The 25470-nt window shown below is 37.2% G+C and overlaps 1 protein-coding gene across 8 annotated transcripts in view; it reads left to right on the top strand.

The window, feature by feature from the left end:
• ST7L (suppression of tumorigenicity 7 like) overlaps positions 1-25470 on the top strand; it is a 91962-nt gene that overhangs the window by 9719 nt on the left and 56773 nt on the right. For all 8 annotated transcript variants that reach the window (XM_043876585.1, XM_043876580.1, XM_043876582.1 and 5 more), the window contains 3 exons: positions 291-345; positions 3566-3681; positions 13414-13492. In XM_043876585.1, coding sequence (XP_043732520.1) covers positions 291-345; positions 3566-3681; positions 13414-13492 — 250 coding nt within the window. The remainder of the gene's footprint in view (positions 1-290; positions 346-3565; positions 3682-13413; positions 13493-25470) is intronic.

Raw genomic sequence — 25470 nt, forward strand, 5'->3', positions numbered from 1 at the left:
AGTTTTAAAAGCTTGTATTTTAAAGGGAGCAACTGAAAACCAAACAGATAGTCACTTTGTAATATGGTAAGTTCTGTACTTCAATTGTGGACGAAAGGCTACAGAGGCAGAAATAAGGGAATAACTAGATTTGAATATATGCTGCGTGGCAGCAGGGATGATCCATGCCTTATTCATCTTTGTGTTATACGTGGCCAGCATTGTGCTTAGCATGTTGGCTGAATTAGTATTTAACTACATTAGGTGAAACTGTCTTAATTCCCCCCTTTTTCTCTTTGCTTTTTTTTTAGAATGTAAAGTGTGGAGAAATCCTCTAAATCTTTTCAGAGGAGCAGAATATAGGAGGTATTACATTTTGCTTTCAGTATAATTATGACAGTGGTTTTAGAGTAAAAGTATTATGGAAACATTTATTTTTACAGATACATCATAGCTCTTCTAGTTGGAGTTACAGATATATAATAAGGTAAAATGGTTAGCCCAGAGTTTAATTTTCTGCGTCTTGAATATGTTTACTTTTATCATGAGAAACATTGCTTCAAGCCATGTTTGTGATATATAATAAGTGTACATTTGCTCCTTGGTTTATGACAGAAAGCCTTTTCAAAGAATTCATGAGGTTAAGAAAAATTATAAATGTCAGCATATTCCTGTGCATACGTGCTCAATTTAAAGTTTGACAGTTATTTGACAGTTTACTAGACAATATCAATCTGAATGTGAATATAAATTTCATTTGTGCAGCAGTACAGGGTATGCTATTTTTATATTGCATTTTATATTGCCATTTCCTAGCTATACTACTGTGTCCATTGCTCTTCTGGTTTTTACTCTAAATGAGAAAACTGTTGAAACTTATGAAAAAAGATAACTTTATTTGTTTGGAAAGGGGCTGTGTTTTACCTGGGGATAGCATGGGGTATGTTACTTAATTCACTGAACAAGAAATAGTTTTTTTCTACTGTATGTGGGCATTGTACAAAATGACAGGGATACAAAATGATTAAGCAGTAATCCTTGTGCATAAGTACTTGATAGTGTAGGACAGTCACATCCTGGGAAGTCAAAGCTAGCCTTTTCTGATAGATGCAATTGCCCTATATTAAGGGATTCTGCAAGAAACAGGTCCTTGAACTTCTCACTGTTTATTAAAAAGCTTTTAGGCTGTTATTCTTGTTATCTTATAGTATCTACTTCATGAAAATCTTAAAGAGAAATTTCTTAGTATAAGGAACCCTTTTTTATAATTTTACTTGTTTATTTATTTTTGGCTGTGCTGGGTCTCTGTTGCTGTGCGGGCTTTTCTCTAGTTGTGGTGTGCTAGCTTCTCATTGTCATGGCTTCTCTTGTGGAACACAGGCTCTAGGTGCACAAGCTTCAGTAATTGTGGCACACGGGCTCAGTAGTTGTGGTTCCTGAGATCTAGAACAAAGGCTCAACTGTTGTGGTACACAGGGTTTGTTGCTCTGGGGCATGTGGGATCTTCCTGGATCAGGGATTGAACCCATGCCTGCATTGGCAGGCAGGTTCTTGACCAGCGAGCCACCCGGGAAGCCCAGGATAAGGAACTCTTAATGCTTCTGTTTGAATGATTAGTTTGTCTTAATGTGAAAGTCTAAAATGCATTGGTAATTATTGTGTGGTTCTGGGAAGCTTAGACTTGTATTATAGCCAACCTTTAGCAAGTTTATAAAACTCTTTGCTGTGGGCCATTTTATGGCCCAATCCTTGTTTTACTTTATTGAGTCTTTTAAAATTTGCTTCTAATTTAGGTTATTGATTTGTTGTTTTGTTGTGTAGTTGCTAGATTGTGTCTGATTTTTGTGACCCCATGGACTGTAGCCTGCCAGGCTCCTCTGTCCCTGAGATTTCCCAGGGAAGAATACGGGAGTGGGTTGCCATTTCCTTCTCCAGGGGATCTTCTTGACCCAGGGATTGAATCCACATCTCCTGCACTACAAGTGGATTCTTTACTGCTGAGCCACCAGGGAAGCCCTGAGTTATTGACACTATACATATATTTTTTAACTGCTTCAAATCATTTTGGGATTAATATAGAATGTTAAATTTTTTTTATGATTTTAGAATGTGTACCCAACTTTGCTAAGTGAACAAGGACTTGCTTTTTCTTTTTTCTTCATGATAGTTTCTTGCAAAATAGCTGAAAACTTTAAATAGCAAGACACCTTATTAAATAACTTAAAATCTTTGATCATGTATATATAATGTGCTTTTAAACTGCCTTTTCTGATTGCAAAATATATACCTGTTCACTGTAGAAAGTTGGAAAATAAAGAGATGTATAGAAAGAAGGTAAAAAAATCACGTTTTTCTCCCATGAAGAGATAACCACTATTAGTGTTTCCATCCAGACTCTCTTCTATATATGCATATATAGAAACAAAACTTGAACATCATAATATATGAAATTCACCATATGTGAATTTCCCACAGAATTACTTCAAAACATGAATTTTTTTTTTTAAAACATGAATTTTAACAGTTGTACTATATTTTATTGTAGAGGCACCATGTATAACTTATCTACTGCTCCCCTCTCCAGATCACAGATTATAGTTCACTGTTAACATTTACTCTAGAAGGATATCTTTATATATAAATATTTATTCACATATATGATTATTTTCTTAGAGTTGATTTGTAGCACTACGGTTACTGAATCAAAAAGTGTGAACAGTTTTTTTCTTCCCTTTGAATTTTTTCTTCTTTTAATGTTGAAAAATTTCAAAAATAAACAAAAGTAGAGTGGTAAAATGGAATTCCATTTGCCCATTCTCTAAGTAGGTGTGAATGTTTTTAAGCCTCTTTTTAAAATAATTAATTAACTAATTTTGGTTATGCTGAGTCTTCATAGCTGCGTCCAGGCTGTTCTCTAATTGTGGCAAGTAGGGGCTGCTCTTCCTTGCAGTGCACAGGCTGTTCATTGCCGTAGCTTCTCTTGTTCTGGAGCATAGGCTCTAGGCATGCGGGCTTTAGTAGTTGTGGCACTAAGACTCTTGATACTATATAATTGATTACTGGGAAGAGAAATGTAAATACCAGTTTACAACAGGAATATGTGTGAATCGATATCCCACCTCAGTCTTGATGACATATATTTGCCAATTTTATAGGTGAAAAGTAAAAATTAGTTATTTTAATTTATTAGCCAGCTTGTTATCTGCTATTAATTCCTGACGGTTTTAGGATGTTTTCTTCTAGCTTCTTTATAGTTTTACTTTTCATATTTAATTCTAATTCACTGAGAATTTAAGTACAGTTAATGAGGTATATGTTGCAATCAAATTGTTTTATCCCTTTAGATTCAATTTGAAGCACTGTTTGTTGAATAATCTAGCCTTTTCTCTTTTGGTTTTAGATGTTTTATTATTGTACTGTAGGTAGTTTATGTAGGTTATCTCTTTTGTTTTATTGATTACAATAAGCCTTTGAAATGTCCTTAAATAAAATGTAGTAGTAAATTTTGAGTTTTAAGTAGTGTCTATTGTAACTGACTGATGCTCTCTCACGTTCAATTTACATATTTTCTTGTGTTTTGGTAAAGATACACTTGGGTGACTGGTAAAGAGCCACTTACATACTATGATATGAATTTGTCAGCTCAGGACCATCAGACCTTTTTCACCTGTGACACAGACTTTTTACGTCCTTCAGACACAGGTATGTGTCATATCTGTTCTTGGGGTAAATAGTAGTCATTACAATTATTTTCGAAGTTTTTTAGTGTAATTTATTATACAGAGTTATTTGGCTTGGAGTTGTTTGTATCATTGATAAGAAACCCAGAATAAATTGATTCTAATCAATTAAATCATTTAATCATTAGTATTAAATCATAATACTAATTATGACTGTAAATTAGGTTATTATTATACTCTTTTGTCTTACACAGAATTTAAATTATTTTATACAAATTAATTTAGTTGCTTTTTTTACAACTTAAAAAACCTTTTAGATCAAATCCAACAATTGCTTATGCAGAGAATAGTGTACCCAGTTTTGCTTGGGGAAATTAACACCTGAAATCATACATTAAAAAAAAAAAAGAGTAAGGCAGAGTTAAACATTGGGGCACAGCATATGGAGAAAAATTGGGTGTATTTTATTCCAGCCGTAATTCAGAGAAACATGTAAAGTTGTGGAAGATCATAGAAATGTCTGAGTTTAGTTCTCTCTAATCTTTTCTGTAGAAGTGAGTATGGAGACTCTTAAATATTTGGCTTAAGGTTGTTGTTTTGTTGCTGAATCATGTCGGACTGATTGACAGGGATCTTTATCACAACTATTTTGAATGCCCTTTTCCACCTTTTCTATGCTTCTACTTTTATCCTTCAAAATTAAAAGTCTTATTCTCTGGGAAGCCTTCTCTGATCTTCTCTGCAGTTCAACAGTACTTAGTCCAAACCTCAGTAAAATAATTTTAGTTAGTTTATTCAACTGTGAACACTTATTTGTTAATATTATGATGTTGCTTAAATGTTTGTCCTCCCTAATAATGTGTGAAACTTTGGGTATAAGGGACTATACTTGTCATCTTTGAATCCTTATCATCTAACACACTGCCTGGTATACTGTAAATATTAATATTTACTCTTTGATGGAAATATAAATGATTGAATAGCTTTGATTTTGCAGATGTCTTAAGCAGTTTCATTAATAATAGCTAACTCTTGTATAACACTTATTATATATGAAGCACCGTTCTAAGCAATTTATATAAAGATACTAATTTAATCTTCCCAATCACTTTATGTTGTTCAGTCGTGTCCGACTCTTTGTGACCCTACAGACTGCACCATGCCAGGCTTCCCTGTCCTTTACTATCTTCTGGAGTTTGTTCAAACTATGTCCATTGAGTCAGTGATGCTGTCCAACCATTTTATCCTTTGTTGCCCCCTTCTCTTCTTGCCCGGGATCTTTCCCAGCTTCAGGGGCTTTTCCAGTGAGTTGACACTTTCACACTCCAGAATGTCTGGCTCTAGGTGAGTGACCACACCATCGTGGTTATCTGGGTCATTAAGATCTTGCCACCTCTTCTTTATCTCTTCTGCTTTTTGTTGTGCTTATCTTTGCATGAAATGTTCCCTTGCTATCTCCAATTTCCATGAAGAGATTTCTAGTCTTTCCCATCCTATTGTTTTCCTCTATTTCTTTGCGTTGTTCACTTAAGGCTTTCTCATCTCTCTTTGCTATCCTCTGGAACTCTGCATTCAGTTGGATATATCTTTCCTTTTCTCTTTTCCACTTTTCCACTTCCTTTTTTCTTTTCTCTTTCCACTTCTCTTCTTTTTCTTGGCTGTTTGTAAGGCCCCATATTTGTAAGGCCTCATCAGACAACCACTTTGCCTTTTTGCATTTCTTTTTCTTGGGGTTGGTTTTGGTCACCATGTCCGGTACAGTGTTATGAACCTCTGTCCGTAGTTCTTCAGGTATTATTGTCTACCAGATCTAATCCCTTGACTCTATTTGTCACTTTCACTGGGGCTTCCCCTCTGGCTCAGAGGTAAAGTATCCATCTGCAATGCAGTAGACACAAGAGACCCGGGTTCGACACCAGGATTGGGAAGATCCAGGTGGGGAAGGAAATGGCAATCCAGTCCAGTATTCTTGCCTGGAAGATCCCAAGGACAGAGGAGCCTGGAAGGTTACAGTCCATGAGGTAGCAAAGAGTCAGACATGACTGAGTATTGTGTCTAATCATAACCTGAATGGTTATGTGGTTTCCCTATTTTCTTCAATTGAAGCCTGAATTTTTCAGTAAGGAGCTGATGATCTGAGCCACAGTTAGCTCCAGGTCTTGTTTTTGCTGACTGTATAGAGCTGTTTCATCATTGGTTGCAAAGAATATAATCAGTCTGATTTCGGTACTGACCATCTGATGATGTCCATATGTAGAGTCGTCTTTTGTGTTGTTGAAAGACTGTTTGCTATGACCAGTGCATTCTCTTGACAAAACCCTGTTAGCCTTTGCTCTGCTTCATTTTATACTCAAGACCACACTTGCCAGTTACTCCAGATATCTCTTGACTTTCTACTTTTGTATTCCAATCCCATATAATGAAAAGGACATTTTTTTTTTTTTTTTTTTTTTTGGTGTTGGTTCTAGAAGGTCTTCATAGAACCCGTCAATTTCAGCTTCTTCATCTTTAGTGGTTAAGGCATAGACTTGGATTACTGTGATGTGGAGTGGTTTGCCTTGGAAATGAACCAAGATCATTCTGTCATTTTTGAGATTGCACCCAAATATAGCATTTCGGACTCGTTGATTATGACGCCTACTCCATTTTTTCTAAGGGGTTCTTGCCCACAGTAGTAGATATAATGGTCATCTGAATTAAATTTTCTCATTCTTGTCCATTTTAGTTCACTGATTTCTAAGATGTTGATGTTCACTTTGCCATTACCTTCTTGACCATGTCTCATTTACCTTGATTCATGAACCTAATCTGCCAGGCTCCTATGCGATTTTGTTCTTTACAGAATCAGACTTTACTTTCACCACTAGACACATCCACAGCTGAGCGTCATTTCCACTTTGGCCCAGTCTCTTCTTTCTTTCTGGAGCTGTTATTCTGCTCTTCACCAGTAGCATATTGGACACCTGTCCACCTGGGGGGCTCATCTTCTGGTGTCATATCTTTTTGCTTTTTCATGATGTTCATGGGATTCTCAACACAAGAATGCTGAAGTAGTTTGCCATTCCCTTCTCCAGTGGACCATATTTTGTCAGAACTCTTCACCATGACCTGTCTATCTTGGGTGGCCCTGCATGGCATGGGTCATAGCTTCATTGAGTTATACAAGGCTGTGATCCACATGATCATTTTGGTTAGCTTTCTGTGATTGTGGTTTTTATTTTGGAGACTATGGGATTCTAGTTCTTGTTTCTTCTGTCTGCCCTCTGATGGCTGAAGATAAGAGGCTTGTGCAAGCTTCCTGATGGGAGGGACTAGCTGTGGGGAAACTCGATCTTTCTCTAGTGGGCAGGGCCATACTCAGTAAATCTTTAATCCAATTTTCTGCTGGTGGGAACCTGGCAGGCTACAGTCCATGAGGTAGTAAAGAGTCAGACATGACTGAGCAGTGTATAATCATAAGGGATTTGATTTAGATCATACCTGAATGGCCTAGTGGTTTTCCCTATTTTTTCCAATTTAAGCCTGAATTTTGCAATAAGGAGCTGCTCCCTCCCTGTTACTTGTTTGGCCTGAGGCAACCAAATCCTGGAGTCTACAGGCTCTATGGTAGGGCTACTCAGTTCAGTTAAGTTTAGTCACTCATTCGTGTATGACTCTTTGCGACCCCATGGACTGCAGCATGCCAGGCCTCCCTGTCTGTCACCAACTCCCAGAGTTTACTCAAGCTCATGTCCATTGAGTCGGTGATGCCATCCAACCATCTCATCCTCTGTTGTCCCCTTCTCCTCCTGCCTTCAATCTTTCCCAGCCCTAGTGTCTTTTCAAATGAGTCAGTTCTTTGCATCAGGTGGCCAAAGTATTGGAGTTTCAGCTTCAACATAAGACCTTCCAATGAATATTCAGGACTGATTTCCTTTAGGATGAACTGGTTGGATCTCCTTGCAGTCCAAGGGACTCTCAAGAGTCTTCTGCAACACCACAGTTCAAAAGCATCAATTCTTTGGCACTCAGCTTTCTTTATAGTCAAACTCTCACATCCATACATAACTACTGGAAAAACCATAGCCTTGACTAGATGGACCTTTGTCAGCAAAGTAATGTCTCTGCATTTTAATATGCTGTCTAGGTTGGTCATAACTTTTCTTCCAAGGAGTAAGCGTCTTTTAATTTCTTGGCTGCAGTCACCATCTGCAGTGATTTTGGAGACCAAAAAAATAAAGTCTGACACTGTTCCCATTGTTTCCCCATCTATTTGCCATGAAGTGATGGGACCAGATGCCATGATCTTAGTTTTCTGAATGTTGAGCTTTAAGCCAACTTTTTCACTTTCCTCTTTCACTTTCATCAAGAGACTCTTCAGTTCTTCTTCACTTTCTGCCATAAGGGTGGTGTCATCTGCATATCTGAGCTTATTGATATTTCTCCTGGCAATCTTGTTTCCACCTTGTGCTTCATCCAGCCCAGCATTTTTCATGATGTACTCTGCATGTAAGTTAAATAAGCAGGGTGACAGTATACAGTCTTGACATACTCCTTTTCCTATTTGGATCCAGTCTGTTGTTCCATGTCTCGTTCTAACTGTTGCTTCCTGACTTAAGTACAGATTTCTCAAGAGGCAGGTCAGGTGGTCTGGTATTCCCATCTCTTTCAGAATTTCCCACAGTTTATTGTGATCCACACAGTCAAAGGCTTTGGCATTGTCAGTAAAGCAGAAATAGATGTTTTTCTGGAACTCTCTTGCTTTTTCGATGATCCAGCAGATGTTGGCAATTTGATCTCTGGTTCCTCTGCCTTTTCTAAAACCAGCTTGAACAACTGGAAGTTCACGATTCACATATCTCTGAAGCATGTCTTGGAGAATTTTGAACATTACGTTACTGGTGTGTGAGATGAGTGCAATTGTGTGGTAGTTTGAGCATTCTTTGGCATTGCCTTTCTTTGGGATTGGAATGAAAAGTGACCTTTTCCAGTCCCGTGGCCACTGCTGAGTTTTCCAAATTTGCTGGCATATTGAGTGCAGCACTTTCACAGCATCATCTTTTAGGATTTGAAAGAGCTCAACTGGAATTCCCTCACCTCCACTAGTTTTGTTCGTAGTGATGCTTCCTAATGCCCACTTGACTTCGCATGGCAGGATATCTGGCTCTAGGTGAGTGATCACACCATCGTGATTATCTGGGTCGTGAAGATCTTTTTTGTATAGTTCTCTGTATTCTTGCCACCCCTTCTTAATATCTCTTGCTTCTGTTAGGTCCATACCATTTCTGTCCTTTTTGTGCCCATTTTCACATGAAAAGTTCCCTAGGTATCTCTAATTTTCTTGAAGAGATCTCTAGTCTTTCGCATTCTATTGTTTTCCTCTATTTCTTTGCATTGATCACTGAGGAAGGCTTTCTTATCTCTCCTTGCTGTTCTTTGGAACTCTGAATTCAAGTGGGCATATCTTTCTATTTCTGCTTTGCTTTTCGCTTCTGTTCTTTTCACAGTTGTTTGTAAGACCTCCTCAGACAGCCATTTTGCTTTTTGCATTTCTTTTTCTTGGAGATGGTCTTGATCTCTGTCTCCTGTACAATGTCATGAACCTCCGTCCATAGTTCATCAGGCACTCTTTCTATCAGATCTAGTCCCTTAAATCTATTGGTCACTTCCATTGTATAATAATAAGGGATTTGATTTAGGTCATACCTGAATGGTCTAGTGGTTTTCCCTACTTTCTTCAAAAGTAGGGCTACTGGCAACCTTCAAAAAGGACTTATGCCAACACACCCCTCCCAGGGCTGCTGCTGCCTGTTCCCCATCCCCTCAGTAGACCACTTCTGACCTATGCCTCTGCAGGAGACTCTCAAATTCTGACAGGCAGGTTTGCCTCAGTTTTGTGAGGTCACTGCTCCTTTCCCCTGGGTTATGGTGTGCACAAGATTTTGTTTGTGCCCTCCAAGAGTCTCTGTTTCCCCCAGTCCTGAACAGTTTTGTGTAATTTTTTGTTAAAAATGTAAGTTTCTTTTGACCATATAGTTCTAAATGGAATCTTATACTTTATATTTTTGTCAAATCCTTAGAGCTGCATATTTGGCTCTTCCAGCTCTGACATACTTTCTGACAGAGAAGTCTGACTTCATTTTTTTTTTTTACTTCATTTTTTAATTTCAAATAGCCATGTTAGCATTCATCCCTATGACAGCCACCTCTCTTCTGAATTCAGATTCTAAGATGAAAAGATAGGTAAGTCTTAGAGCCTTGTCTTGAGCTTATCACTTGGGCAAAACAAGATTCCACTGCCTTTATTGTCCCTTACTAATGCTTTCTTTTGGAGAAGGAAATGGCAACCCACTCCAGTACTCTTGCCTGGAAAATCCCATGGATGGAGAAGCCTGGTAGGCTACAGTCCATGGGGTCACAAAGAGTCGGACACGACTGAGCGATTTCACTTTCACTCACAGTGTGAGAAGGAAATGGCAACCCACTCCAGTACTCTTGCCTGGAAAATCCCATGGATGGAGGAGCCTGGTAGTCTGCAGTCCATGGGGTCGCTAAGAGTCAGACACAACTGAGGCACTTCACTTTCACTTTTCACTTTCATGCACTGGAGAAGGAAATGGCAACCCACTCCAGCGTTCTTGCCTGGAGAATCCCAGGGACGGGGAAGCTTGGTGGGCTGCCGTCTATGGGGTTGCACAGAGTCAAACACGACTGAAGCGACTTAGCAGCAGCAGCAGCAAAGCTTTCTTTGCCTTACTATGCAAGAACCTTCCCTTAGGAACAGTGCATGCTTGATAGTAAGGGGAGAAAGGGTGCTGATAAATGGAACTGGCAAAAATTATTATTCCCTCCCCACTCTACAATATACTTGAATTCAGAACTTCCAGCAGCCAGACTACTCTATTTCTGCATTGGCAGGTGGGTTCTTTACCAGCTGAGCCATGAGGGTCAAAGAAAGTGAAAGTGAAGTCGCTCAGTCGTGTCCGACTCTTTGCGACCCCATGGACACCAGGCTCCTCCGTCCATGGGATTTTCTAGGCAAGAGCACTGGAGTGGGTTGCCACCATGAGGGTAGCCCCTTGTATTTCTAGTACTGAGCTTCCCTGTTAAATAAGAGAATGGCACAAATCTCTACTATAGGTTTCTTGATTAAAAACGGTTGCTCCGAAAGCCAGACTTTAACTTGTTCCTGAGGCACCTGGACATTTTTACAATCTAGGGCAATGCACCTTGGAAAGATTCAAGATGGGTGAAAAGTAAGCTTTTCTTTTATGAAGTAGGAATAGGTATATCTTTAAGGGAGCAGGGTGAGGCAAGGAGCCTGTGTTGGGTAGGAAAGAGAAACCAGTGCAACAGATAGACTAATCAGAGAAACATTCTTCAATTAGATCAGACACAGGAAAGAGTCATATAAAGTTGAAGCTTTAGAGGTTGATTCTCTTAAAATTATGTGTCCCATTTTGGTCATTACAAAGTTTTGTGTAGTACTTCTAGAGGTATGCAAAATCCCAGTTTCAGACTGAACTGGACTTTATCCATGAATGATAATCTAGAAATGGACTATTGGTTCCACATTGATCTTTACAGATACTCATATAAATGTAAGATTTATGTCTATAGTTTTATATTAAAAAAAAGAAAAATGTGTCTATATGTGTGATATGACAAATTTCTCTTAACTGTTGTCATTAGTAATTACTAAATTAGTAGATTTTTGTTCTTACTCTATTGATTTATTTATTTAGGATAGTGAACAGACATAATCAAAAGATTATTTAACATTAAACTCCAGACTTACAATTTAAGTTGGAAAATATGGACCCACGTTTCCACTTGGCAGTAATCAGTTAGACCTGAACTGTGATTCTGTCTTTTAGACAGTCAGTGCATGTGCTTTTAGTTCTGCAAGGTCTCAAGGCATTTATATTTCTGACCTCTGGTCTTAGATTGAATGGTAGTTAGTTCCTTCTGCTTGTTAATGTATTAGAATAGCATTTAACTTGAAAAATAGATAAATTTGATTGAATTGTTAACTGCTTGTGTTATTTCTTAAGCAAATCATGAATTCTTACAGAGAACTTTTGAAGAGTATAATAAATCAGCAGTTAAATACTCAATCAACCGTTGAATACTAAATGATTTCTAAACCTTGTTTTAGAGGGAAGTAAACATTTTCCTTCCTCTACTTTATTTCCCATTTCCTCTTTAGCTTAGAAGTGCATTGGTTATGAGGGATAATAAGGCTGGATAGAGCATTTGAAAACATATGAATAACAAAAAATGCTTAATGGTAGATTAGATGACTTTACTAGAAATAGAAGAAATACAAATGAAAGTGAGATAGTTTTCATGTATTAAATTAGCAAAGATTGACACTACTCAGTGTTGTTAAGAAAGTGGGGAAATAGTCACTCTCCTGCACTGCCTGAAAAAATGTGAATTAATACAATCTCATTGAGAGGAATTTGGGAATATATATCCAGAGTCTTTTAAAAGATGCATACGTTTTTAACCATCCACTTCTAAAAATGAAATATTTGGCCAGGTATACAAAGATAGATGTTAAAAGATGGTTATCATAGTATTTTTATATTAGCAAAAAATTAATTATCCATCAAAAGAGAACTGGTTAAATAAATTACTATGTATACTTAATATGCTAGAGTACCAGGTAACCATTTAAATTGTTACTAAAATTCGGTGTCAGAATTGGAGCTGAAAATATCATTAACTTATGGAAGAGAGCCTCATCATCAAAAATGGGCAAGTTAAGTATTATATTTGATTTTTAGGTAATATTTTAATGTTTAAGCAAAATGCTATTCTTTACCTGGTTATTATCATATGGGTGCTGACTTGCATCAATTTGTCAAGTTCAGGAAGCATTAGCTGTCAGCTAGCTAGTGACATGTTTGATATGAGAGATGTATTTTTGTTACACAAGTAGAATATATTGTCTCCTTTTCTAAGCCAAGACTAATATTTTGTTTCCAAAGGAAAACTCAAACGTTTTCCACATTATTCTTTCTGGACAGTTGTAGGTTTCCTTCCAAAAGCAACAGTCATAGATTCTCTATTTTTGTTATCAAACTTGAAATAGGCCAGATAGTTTCATGGATCTTCTTTGTTTATTTATTTAATTTTAAAGAAACTTTGCTTAATGTGAAATGTTCGATTAGGTATAGTAAATGATAACAAAACTAATATTGTTATTTCAGAGAGATCCTAATTCAGGCTTTTCTTGACTCTTAGTAGAGACTCATATTTTTCATAAATGTACTATATCCTAAATTAATTCCTTTCCCCCCTTTAATATAAAATACAAATTCAAGCATTCTTTGTGGACTGAATCTCTGATTAGATAAAAACTTTGATTTCTAAGGTTTTCGTGTATTTTTAACAGTTCCATAAAACCTTTCCAAGAGGATAAAAGAACAAGAATATTTCATTAATTATAATCTGATGTCAATTTTAATATATATTTAGATATATAACTTCATGTATAATAATGATATAGTTAACTTGATTGAGTATCAACTATGTTATTCATATAAATCAGAGAAATAATATTTTAATTTCTATTGTATATGAAGCTTCCAAATTTAGTGTAAACTTTTCATAAGGTTAATGTGAGCCATCACCCCAGTTTGTTGTTTATGTTTAAGAACATGTTATTTAAATCTTTGTTTGTTCTTCTAAATCATTCTTTGTATGTTTTGCATAAGATAATTTATGTTTGCCATCTCATCTACTTTTTGAAATGTTTTTCCCACAGTTATGCAGAAGGCATGGAGAGAAAGGAATCCTCCAGCTCGAATCAAAGCAGCCTATCAAGCTTTAGAATTAAACAACGAGTAAGTGTGAACTATAATATATGGAAAAGAAGTTTGTTTTGAAGGAAACCCAGGCAAATGATTTTGTTTCCTTTTTGCTGTCCCTAAGACATTTGGAGTCATTAGTAGTCACCTTTCTCTTTTTGCATACTAGGGACAAAATTTGTAATGTTCATTGACATTTGTTTTTTGCTTCTGAAATTGTAAACTTATCTTCTATGCTTTTGAATAGAAATTATGTGGAAATATTTTTCAAAAGGGAGAGTACTGATCTAATTGATGATAATACTTGATAGTTAGAGTACTAAAACACTATGCCACCCATTTTAATTTTGTTTTTCATTTATGTCATTCACTGAAAGCATTCATTCAGTCCTGAGACCTGTAGTTGCTAGTAGGATTGGAGGATTGGGAAGGGAATTCAAAATAAGAAAAACATGGCTCTAACCTTATTATTTTTAATGTTAGCAGCATATTTTTTTTAAAAGTTCCTTTTATCAACTTTATATTTTAAAAAGTATAAGTGAACTTAATATTTAAATAATACAGATCAATAAATATTGATCTAATATTAAATAAATGCCAAGAGTAAAAAATGGGCCTAGTTGGGATTAATCAAGGAATGCCTCCTGAATAATATGAATTTAGCATTGTCCCCATACTCCTCCTTTCTCCCCTACCACAGATATATTAATCCTTATTAAGAAGACTTACCCAAGGTAGAACAAAAATGGCAGTGTAGGGAACTCAACAAGCAGTGAACCAAGTTTATTGAGACTCTGAAAACTAATCAAAAGTTTATTGCAACCTGGAGAATGCTTAATCAATTTTAAGAAATAACTGAATTTCTTTAAGAGAGCTTTATTTATTTATTTATTTATTTTTTGTGTTTTAACTTACACTAACCCCATCCTCCACCCGCTAGCTCAGTGGTAGCGTTGAAGACAACTGTCACGCTTCTGGGTATAATTCCATCTATCAAAGGATGCAGACTGGATCATATTCTCAAAGAACTGTGGTTTGATGGTCTGACTGGTCTGATGAACCCATGAAGGACCAGCTCTAAGGGCTTGATTTTTTTACTTTGGTTAATCTGAAACTCTCCCAGCACTGACACAGCTATCCTGGGGGAGGGGATACAGTTAGTGGGGTGCGTGGGCTGGCATTTGTTGAAAATATTTAAAGGCAAATGTACTAGGCCCTGCTGCAAGGAGCAAGGGGTAACAACAGACAAGCAATAGACAAACTAGAAAGCTTGGGAGGAAAGGCTGAGGATTGAGAAACTGGGAAATAGAGGTTTTTAAAAGCTTCCACATATTCCTAGGAATCTTAGCAGCTATACGCATGCCCAAGTGTGGGCACTTGCTCAGAAAAGACTTAAGGCCTTAAGTTTTCACATCTGTCTAACTTTCAGGTTCTGCACAAACAGAAAGTGAAAGCTAAGGCAGAGTTGTAAACTGCCTGACTGAATGTTGAAGGTATGCCCCCATACACACACAGAACCCATCTACAAAGACTTGTTTTTTGTTTTGTTTTTGATTTCAGGGGTTTAGGGCAATCTCTATCAAGTCACTAACTAACCATTATGCTAAAAGAGCAGAGACTTCACTAGTCACTCATGATAGAGAATATAAACTACAAAATCAGTTCAGAAGTTATTAAACAAATGACTATAAACAGCAACAACAATCCCTGGGGAGGAGAGGAAATCTGATTTCTAGAGTTGCTAGATTATAATATTTTAAATTTCCAGTTTTCAACAAAAAAATTATAAGACATACAAAGCAGCAAAATATGCCTTTCACAGAGACAAGAAGGAAATGAATAGAAACTGTCCTTGAGGAAGCCCAGACTTTGGACTTTCTAGACAAAAACTTTAAATCAACTATTTAAAATGTGCTCAAGGAGGTAAAGGAAGCCATATACAAAGAACTAAAGGAAACCATGAGAATCTGTCTCGGATTAGAGAATATCAGTAAAGAGTTAGAAATAATAAAAGCTAAATAGAAATTCTAGAGCTGAAAAGTTTAACTGAAATTTAAAATTTCTTATTGGGGTTCAGCAGCAGATCTAAACAGGCAAACAGAAGGAATCGGCAAACTTGAGTTTGGTCAAAAATAAAAGAATGAAGCAAAGAGAACAGAGCCTTAGAAACCTGTGGGACACTGTTAAACATACTTACTTATGCATAATGGAATCCCAGAACGATAGAAAGAGGCAAAAAAGACTATTTGAAGAAATACTGGCTGAAAAGATCCAAAATTTGATGAAATGTATGGATCTACATATCAAAGAAGCCTAATGCACCCCACAGAAGACATACTCAAAGATATCCACATGAGATACATTATAATCAAGCTTTCAAAAGCCAGAGATAAGGGCAGATACCTGAAAGAAGCAAGAGAGAAGCAACTCATCACGTATAAGTAATCCTAAAAAAGATTAACAGCTGATTTCTCATCAGAAACCATATAAGGCAATGGGATAATATGGTTAAAGTTCAGGAAGAAAAAACCTGTTAGCTTAGGATTCTGTGTCCAGCAACCCTATCCTTCAAAAAAAAAAAAAAAAAGGGAGAAGACATTCCCAGATAAACAAAAACAGAGTTCAGTGCTAGTAGACCTGAGCTTCTCCTACAGGAGATGCTACAAGGAGGCCTTCAGGCTGAAATAAAATGATACTAGATAGTCTTGAGGCCACACAAAGCAGTGAAGAACACCAGAAGTGTAACTACATAGGCAAATAAAGTCAATATTAATTTTTTTGGTTCAAAGTTCTTTTTATCTATATGATTTAAAAGACAGCTGTGTAAAACAGTCTTTGTAAATCTATGTTGATGGACGTACAGTTTATATAGTTGCAATTTGTGACCATAACAACATAAGGGGGGAGGAGCTATATAGGAGCAAAGTTTTGTGTACTATTGAAACTAAATTATTATTAATTCATTCTTAGGTTTTGTAAGTTGTTAAATATAATTGTTAACTGTTAACCACTAAAATAAAAAATATGATAAAAAGAAATAAGGGAATCAAAATGGTATACTAGAAAATATCTAACACGAAAGAAGGCAATAATGCAGGGAAAGAGAACAATAACAACAAAAAAGGCAGGATATATAGAAAACAAATAGGAAAATGGAGAAAACAATTTCTTCCTTATCACAAATTACTTAAAGGTAAATAGATTAAGCTCTTCAGTTAAGAGGCATTGATTAGCAGAATGGATAGGGAAAAAAGTAGTCCAACTATATGCTATCTACAAGAGGTTCTTTAGATTCAAAGACAAGTACAAAGTGAAAGTGTGGAAGAAAATATTCCATGCAAATGTAACCAAAGAGAGATGGAGTGGTTAAACTAATACCAGACAAAATAGACTTTAAGACAAAAATTTTTACAAGACAAAGTTTGACATTATATAATGACAAAAATTCAATTTATCAAGAAGATACAACAATTATAAACTTGTGTACATCTAATAAGAGAGCCCCAAAGTGTATGAACCAAAAACTGACAGAATTGAGGGAGAAATAAAGAGTTCAACAGTAATAGTTGAAGACATCAACACCTCATTTTCAATAATGGATAGAATAACTAGACAAAAGATACACAAAGAAATAGAAGACTTGAATGAACAACACTGTAAACCAACTGTATCTAACAGATATCTACCCAACAACATTTCCATATACCCAAAGTGTACATGGAACATTCTCCAGGATACATCATAGTTAGGGCATAAATAATTCTCAATAAACTTAAAATGATTGAAATCATATAAACTGTCTACCCTCACTACAGTGAAATGAAACTATAAGTCAGTAACAGAAGGAAATTCAGAAATTTCACCATATTGAAATGTGTGGAAATTAAACAACGAACTCTAGAGACAAATGATGTCAAAGGAGAAATCACAAGATAATTTAGGAAAATGCTTTGGATTTTGAGAAAGAAGAATGGAACTGGAGGAATCAACCTGCCTGACTTCAGGCTCTACTACAAAGCCACAGTCATCAAGACAGTATGGTACTGGCACAAAGACAGAAATATAGATCAATGGAACAGAATAGCAAGCCCAGAGATAAATCCACGAACCTATGGACACCTTATCTTCGACAAAGGAGGCAAGGATATACAATGGAAAAAAGACAACCTCTTTAACAAGTGGTGATGGGAAAACTGGTCAACCACTTGTAAAAGAATGAAACTAGAACACTCTCTAACACCATACACAAAAATAAACTCAAAATGGATTAGAGATCTAAATGTAAGACCAGAAACTATAAAACTCCTAGAGGAGAACATAGGCAAAACACTCTCCGACATAAATCACAGCAGGATCCTCTATGACCCACCTCCCAGAATATTGGAAATAAAAGCAAATATAAACAAATTGGACCTAATGAAACTTAAAAGCTTTTGCACAACAAAGGAAACTATAAGCAAGGTGAAAAGACAGCCTTCAGAATGGGAGAAAATAATAGCAAACGAAGCAACAGACAAAGGATTAATCTCAAAAATATACAAGCAACTCCTGCAGCTCAATTCCAGAAAAATAAATGACCCAATCAAAAAATGGGCCAAAGAACTAAACAGACATTTCTCCAAAGAAGACATACAGATGGCTAATAAACACATGAAAAGATGCTCAACATCACTCATTATCAGAGAAATGCAAATCAAAACCACAATGAGGTACCATTACACGCCAGTCAGGATGGCTGCTATCCAAAAGTCTACAAGCAAGAAATGCTGGAGAGGGTGTGGAGAAAGGGGACCCTCTTACACTGTTGGTGGGAATGCAAACTAGTACAGCTGCTATGGAGAACAGTGTGGAGATTCCTTAAAAAACTGGAAATAGAACTGCCATATGACCCAGCAATCCCACTCCTGGGCATACACACCAAGGAAACCAGATCTGAAAGAGACACGTGCACCCCAATGTTCATCGCAGCACTGTTTATAATAACCAGGACATGGAAGCAACCTAGATGCCCATCAGCAGACGAATGGATAAGGAAGCTGTGGTACATATACACCATGGACTATTACTCAGCCATTAAAAAGAATTCATTTGAATCAGTTCTAATGAGATGGATGAAACTGGAGCCCATTATACAGAGTGAAGTAAGTCAGAAAGATAAAGACTAATACAGTATACTAACGCATATATATGGAATTTAGAAAGATGGTAACAATAACCCTATATGCAAAACAGAAAAAGAGACACAGATGTACAGAACAGACTTTTGGACTCTGTGGGAGAAGGCGAGGGTGGGATGTTTCGAGAGAACAGCATCAAAACATGTATATTATCAAGGGCGAAACAGGTCACCAGCCCAGGTTGGATGCATGAGACAAGTGCTCAGGGCTGGTGCACTGGGAAGACCCAGAGGGATGGAGTGGGGAGAGAGGCGGGAGAGGGGATCAGGATGGGGAACACCTGTAAATCCATGGCTGATTCATGTCAATGTGTGGCAAAAACCACTACAATATTGTAAAGTAATTAGCCTCCAACTAATAAAAATAAATGGGGAAAAAAAAAGAAAAATGCTTTGGAATGAGTGAAAATGAAAACATAATGTATCAAAAATCGTGAAATACAACAAAAGCAGTACATGCTCAGAGAAAAATTTACAGCTGTAAATACCTACATTAATAAAGAAAAAAGATCTTAAATCAAGGACTTAGCTTTATATCTTAGCCAACTAAACTCGAGGCAGAAGGGAGGGAGTAATAAAGACTCAGTTCAGTTCAGTCACTCAGTTGTGTCCGACTCTTTGCGACCCCATGGACTGCAGCACCCCAGGCTTCCCTGTCCATCACAAACTCCTGAAGCTTACTCAAACTCATGTCCATCAAGTCGCTGATGCCATCCAACCATCTCATCCTCTGTTGTCCTCTTCTCCTCCTGCCTTCAGTCTTTCCCAGCATCAAGGTCTTTTCCAAGGAGTCAGTTCTTCACATCAGGTGGCCAAAGTATTGGAGTTTCAGCTTCAGCATCAGTTCTTCCAGTGAATATTCAGGATTGATTTCCTTTAAGATTGACTGGTTGGATCTTGCAGTCTAGGGGACTCTCAAGAGTCTTCTCCAACACCACAGTTCAAAGGCATCAATTCTTCAGTGCTTAACCTTCTTTATAGTCCAACTATCACATCCATACATGACTACTGGAATAGCTATAGCTTTGACTAGATGGACCTTTGCTGGTAAAGTAATGTCTCTGCTATTTAATATGCTGTCTAGGTTGATCATAGCTTTTCTTTCAAGGAGCAAGAGTCTTTTAATTTCATGGCTTCAGTCACCATCTGCAGTGATTTTGGAGCCCAAGAAAATAAAGTCTTTCACTGTTTCCATTGTTTCCCCATCTGTTTGCCATGAAGTGATGGGACCAGATGTCATGATCTTAGTTTTTTGAATGTTGAGTTTTTAAGCCAACTTTTTCACCCTCCTCTTTCACTTTCATCACGAGGTTGTTTAGGTCTTTGCTTTCTACCATAAGGATAGTGTCATCTGCGTTATCTGCGTTATTGATATATATTTCTCCTGGCAATCTTGATTCCAGCTTGTGCTTTATCCAGCCTGGCATTTTGCATGATGTACTCTGCATATAAGTTAAATAAGCAGGGTGACAATATACAGCCTTGATGTACTCCTTTTCCTATTTGGAACCAGTCTGTTGTTCCATGTCCAGTCTTCTTGGCCTTTTGGCTAAGATCAAGTGTAATAAATATTAGATATAAACAAAACAGAATAAAAAACAATAAAATCAATAAAATGAAATTTTTTTTTTTAAAGACATCAACAGACCTGACAAACTTTAAGCTAGATGACCAGTTAAAAGAGGGAAGACTCAGCTTACTTAAAATCAAGAATGAAACTGGGGACATTACCACTAACCTTAAAGAAATTAAAAATATTGTGAGAGAATGCTGTGAACAGTTGTGTGCCAAATTGGATAACTTGAATGGAATGGACAAATGAAATGCACAAACTACCAAAACTGACTCCAAAAGAAATAGAAAATCTGGATATACCTGTAACCAAGGAAGAGATTTCAGTTAAAACTTCCAAAGAAATCCTAGGACTAGATTACTTTACCAGTGATTTCTACCAAACTTTTAAAGAGGAATTAACACCTATCCTTAATCTCTTCAAATAAATAGAAGAGGAAGTAAGTCTTCCTAACTTACTCTGTGAGGCCAGTACTATTCTTACACCAAAAGCAAAGAAAGACATCGTTAGAAACAAAAACTACAGACTACATTCACTATGAATAGAGATGGAGAAAATTTCAACAAAATACTAGCACACCAGCAGAAAATTAAAAGAATTATACAAAAGAATTATGTGACCAAGTGGGATTATATCAGGGAGGCAAGGGTGGTTTAATATGTGAAAGTCATTCAATGTAAGACACCACATTGATAAACAAGAACCATGCAGTCATCTCTGTTGATGCTAAAAAAGTATTTGACAAAATCCAACACCATTTTATTATAAAGACAAGGCATGTGAGGAAACTTCCTCAGACTGTTAAGGACATCTCTGAAAAACCTATAGCTAACTACATACTTAAGACTGAAAGGTTGAAAGCTTGCCCTCTAAAATCAAGAATAAGGCAAGAATGCCTGCTCTTGCCAGGCTTCCAGGTGTCTCAGTGGTAAAGAATCTACCTTCCAATGCAGAAGACATAGGAGATGATCCCTGGGTTGGGAACATTCCCTGGAGTAGGAAATGGCAACCCTCTCCAGTATTCTTGCCTGGAGAATTCTATGGACAGAGGAGCTTAGCAGGTTACAGTCCATCGGGTTGCAAAGAGTTGGACATGACTTGACCCATATGCATGTCTGCTCTTGCCACTTTGATTTAACATTGTACTGGAAGTGCTAACCAATGCACAAAGGTAATAAGGGGGAAAATGGCTTTTGTATTTCTGTTAAATGTAGTTATACTTATATAGTTAAATGTAGTTAAATGTACTTATATGTAGAAAATTTTAAAAAATTCACCATAGGAGAAGGAAATGGCAACCCACTTCAGTATTCTTGCCTGGAGAATCCTATGGATGGAGGCACCTGGTGGACTACAGTCCACTGGGTCGCAAAGAGTCAGATATGACTGAGCGACTTCACTTTCACTTTCAACCCTCAGCTGAGACTTTCAGCTCTTGTGTTTGCTCTTGATTGTTTTCTTGAGTTCTCAAAGACCTGTGACCATATTTTTTTTTAAGTTGCCTGTTTTCTAATTGCATCACTTTACACACTGTTGTCTAATAATATGTGGTATTTAGAATGCCTTCTTAATTATTTTGAGCAGCCATTGCCTGTATTTTCTTAGCACCTCCTTGGTTTTCTTAGGTGAACTCATCTGACAGGGAAATGCAGCTTTTTTGTTTGCCCTCTCTGCATACTGGACCATCTGAGTCAGTGTTCTAACTAATCCCTGATGGTCTCTGAGCTACTGTTCTACCAGACTCAATAGTTTTGTGCTTCAGGAATTTTTTGGTAGAATTGGTACTATCAGGAGACTCTTGTCTCTTGGTACCATTAGGTGACTCTTGGTGTCACCTTTGTTATCTTAAAAGCTGGTCCCTTCGCTGAGGCTCTTAATTTTTTGAAAACTTGATGCTATTTCAGCTGAAAAAAATTGGCAAGGCTATTTAAAAAATTGAGGGAAGCCATTTAAGAAATTGAAAAGTAATCGCAAACAACATTGGGTAGTTGTGACTTTCAGTTCTGTATCGGTTGAATTTTTGTGCTCTTTTCCCTGTGTACGTGGTGATTCTATTTTTCTCCAATAAAACTTTCTATTAAAAAAAAATCCACCATAGAACTATTGGAGCTACTAAAAGACTTCAAAAAAGTTGCAGGAAACAAAATCAACATAAAATCAGTTGTATTTTTATACAATAGCAGTGAACAATCTGAAGAGGAATTAAGAAAACATTAGTAGCATCAAAAATATTAAAGCATTTAAGAATAAATTTAACCAAGGAAGTGTAAGACTTGTACACTGAAAACTACAAAGTATTATCAAAAGAGGTTAAAGAAGACCTAAATAAATGAAAAGACATCTCATGTTTATGGGTTGGAACACTTATTATTGTTAAGATGCTAGTATTTGTCAAGTTGATATACGAATTCATTGCAATCTCTATCAAAATTTCAATTGCTGGTTTTGCAGAAATGGACAAAATATCTTAAAATATGATCTTAAAAATATGGAATTACAAGAGACTTCAAGTAGATGAAACATGAAACAATCTTGAAAAAGAACAAAGTTGGAGGACTCATTTCATGATTTCAAAACTTACTATGAAGTTACAATAACTAAATCATAAGGATAGTCTTCTAGATTAATGGAATCAAACTGAGAGCTCAGAAATAAACTCATACATCTATGGTCAATTGATTCTGTTTAAAAAATCCAATGTGTGTTCTTTCTTTTTTTTAAAAAAAAAATTTATTTATTTGACTGCCTCAGGTCTTAGTTGTGGCATGCAAGGTCTTTGTTGCAGCATGCAGGATCTTTTGTTGCAGCAGGCAGGCTCAGTGACTCTGCAATATGTGGTGTTCAAGTTCCCCGACCAGGGATTGAACCTGCATCCCCTGAACTGCAAGGGAGATGCTCAATCACTGGTCCACCAGGGAAGTCCCAATGGTCAATTGATTTTTGAAAAGGTTCCAAGACCATTCAATGGGGGAAAGAATAGTTTTCAACAAACAGTAACAGCTTGATAACCACATAACAAACGTATGAAGTTAGACCCTTGCCTCACACTGTATACAATTAATTAATTGGTAAACAAAGAGCTAAACTTAAAAGATAAAATTATAAAACTTTTAGAATGTTCATCACTATCAATTTGGCAGTGGTTTCTTAGACATGACAGCAGAAGCACAAGCCACAAATGGAAAATTAGATAAATTCAGTTCAATCTCTCAGTCATGTCGGACTCTTTGCGACCCCATGGACTGCAGCACGCCAAGCTTCCTGTCCATCACCAGCTCCCAGAGCTTGCTCAAACTCATGTCCATTGAGTTGGTGATACAATCCAACCATCTCATCCTCTGTCATCCCCTTCTCCTCCTGCCTTCTGTCTTTCCCAGAATCAAGGTCTTTTCCAAGGAGTCAGTTCTTCGCATCAAGTGACCAAAGTATTGGAGTTTCAGCTTCAATATCAGTCCTTCTAATGAATATTCAGGACTGATTTCCTTTAGGATGGACTGGTTGGATCTCCTTGCAGTCCAAGGGACTCTCAAGAGTCTTCTGCAACACCACAGTTCAAAAGCATCAATTCTTCAGCACTCAGCTTTCATTATAGTCCAACTTTCACATCCATACATGACTACTGGAAAAACATAGCTTTGACTAGATGGACCTTTGTTGGCAAAGTAATGTCTCTGCTTTTTAATATGCTGTCTAGGTTGAGCATTGGAGAAGGAAATGGCAGCCCACTCCAGTATTCTTGCCTGGAGAATCCCAGGGACAGAGGAGCCTGGTGGGCTGCCATCTGTGGGATCGCACAGAGTCAGACATGACTGAAGCGACTTAGCAGCAGTGGCAGCAGCAGGTTGAGCATAGCTTTTCTTCCAAGGAGCAAGTGTCTTTTAATTTCATGGCTGCAGTCACCATCTGCAGTGATTTTGGAGCCCAAGAAAATAAAGTCTTTCACTGTTCCCATTGTTTCCCCATCTATTTGCCATGAAGTGATGGGACCAGATGTCATGATCTTAGTTTTTTGAATGTTGTTTTAAGGCAGCTTTTTCACTCTCCTCTTTCACTTTCATCAGGAGGCTCTTTAGTTCCTCTTCACTTTCTGTCATAAGGGTGGTGTCATCTGCATATCTGGTTATTGATATTTCTCCCGGCAATCTTGATTCCAGCTTGTGCTTCATCTAGCCTGGCATTTTGCATAATGTACTCTGCATATAAGTTAAATAAGCAGGGTGACAATATACAGCCTTGGCGTACTCCTTTTCCTATTTGGAACCAGTGTGTTGTTCCATGTCCAGTTCTAACTGTTGCTTCTTGCCTGCCTACAGACTTCTCAGGAGGCAGGTCAAATGGTCTGATATTTCCATCTCTAGAAGGATTTTCCAGTTTGTTGTGATCTACACAGTCAAAGGCTTTGGCATAATGAATAAAGCAGAAATAGATGTTTTTCTGGAATTCTCTTGCTTTTTCCAGTGGGTGGCAATTTGGTCTCTGGTTCCTCTGCCTTTTCTAAATCCAGCTCGAGCATCTGGCAGCTCATGGTTCACGTACTGTTGAAGTCTGACTTGGAGAAGTTTGAGCAGTACTTTGCTAGCGTGTGAATTGAGTGCAATTGTGTGGTAGTTTGCACATTCTTTGGCATTGCCTTTCTTTTGGATTGGAATGAAAACTGACCTTTTCCAGTCCTGTGGCCACTGCTGAGTTTTCCAAATTTGCTGGCATATTAAGTGCAGCAGTTTCACAGAATCATCTTTTAGGATTTGAAAGAGCCCAGCTGGAATTCCATCACCTCCACTTGCTTTATTCACAGTGATGCTTCCTAAGGCCCACTTGACTTCACATTCCAGGATGTCTGGCTCTAGGTGAGTGATCACACCATCATGGTTATCTGGGTCGTGAAGATCTTTTTTGTATAGTTCTTCTGTGTATTCTTGCCACCTCTTCTTAATATCTTCTGCTTCTGTTAGGTCCATGCATTTGTGTCCTTTATTTTGCCCATCTTTGCATGAAATGTTCCCTTAATATCTCTAATTTTCTTGAAGAGATCTCTAGTCTTTTGCATTCTATTGTTTTCCTCTATTTCTTTGCATTGATCACTGAGGAAGGCTTTCTTATCTCTCCTTGCTATATCATTTGGAATTCTGCATTCAAATGGGTATATCTTTCCTTTTCTCCTTTGTCTTTCACTTCTCTTCTTTTCTCAGCTAATTGTAAGGCTTCCTCAGGCAACTGTTTTGCCTTTTGCATTTCTTTTTCTTGGGGATGGTTAGATAAATTAGA

The sequence above is a fragment of the Cervus elaphus genome, chromosome 20, assembly GCF_910594005.1.
Source record: "Cervus elaphus chromosome 20, mCerEla1.1, whole genome shotgun sequence".
In the NCBI taxonomy this organism is placed as follows: Eukaryota; Metazoa; Chordata; class Mammalia; order Artiodactyla; family Cervidae; genus Cervus; species Cervus elaphus.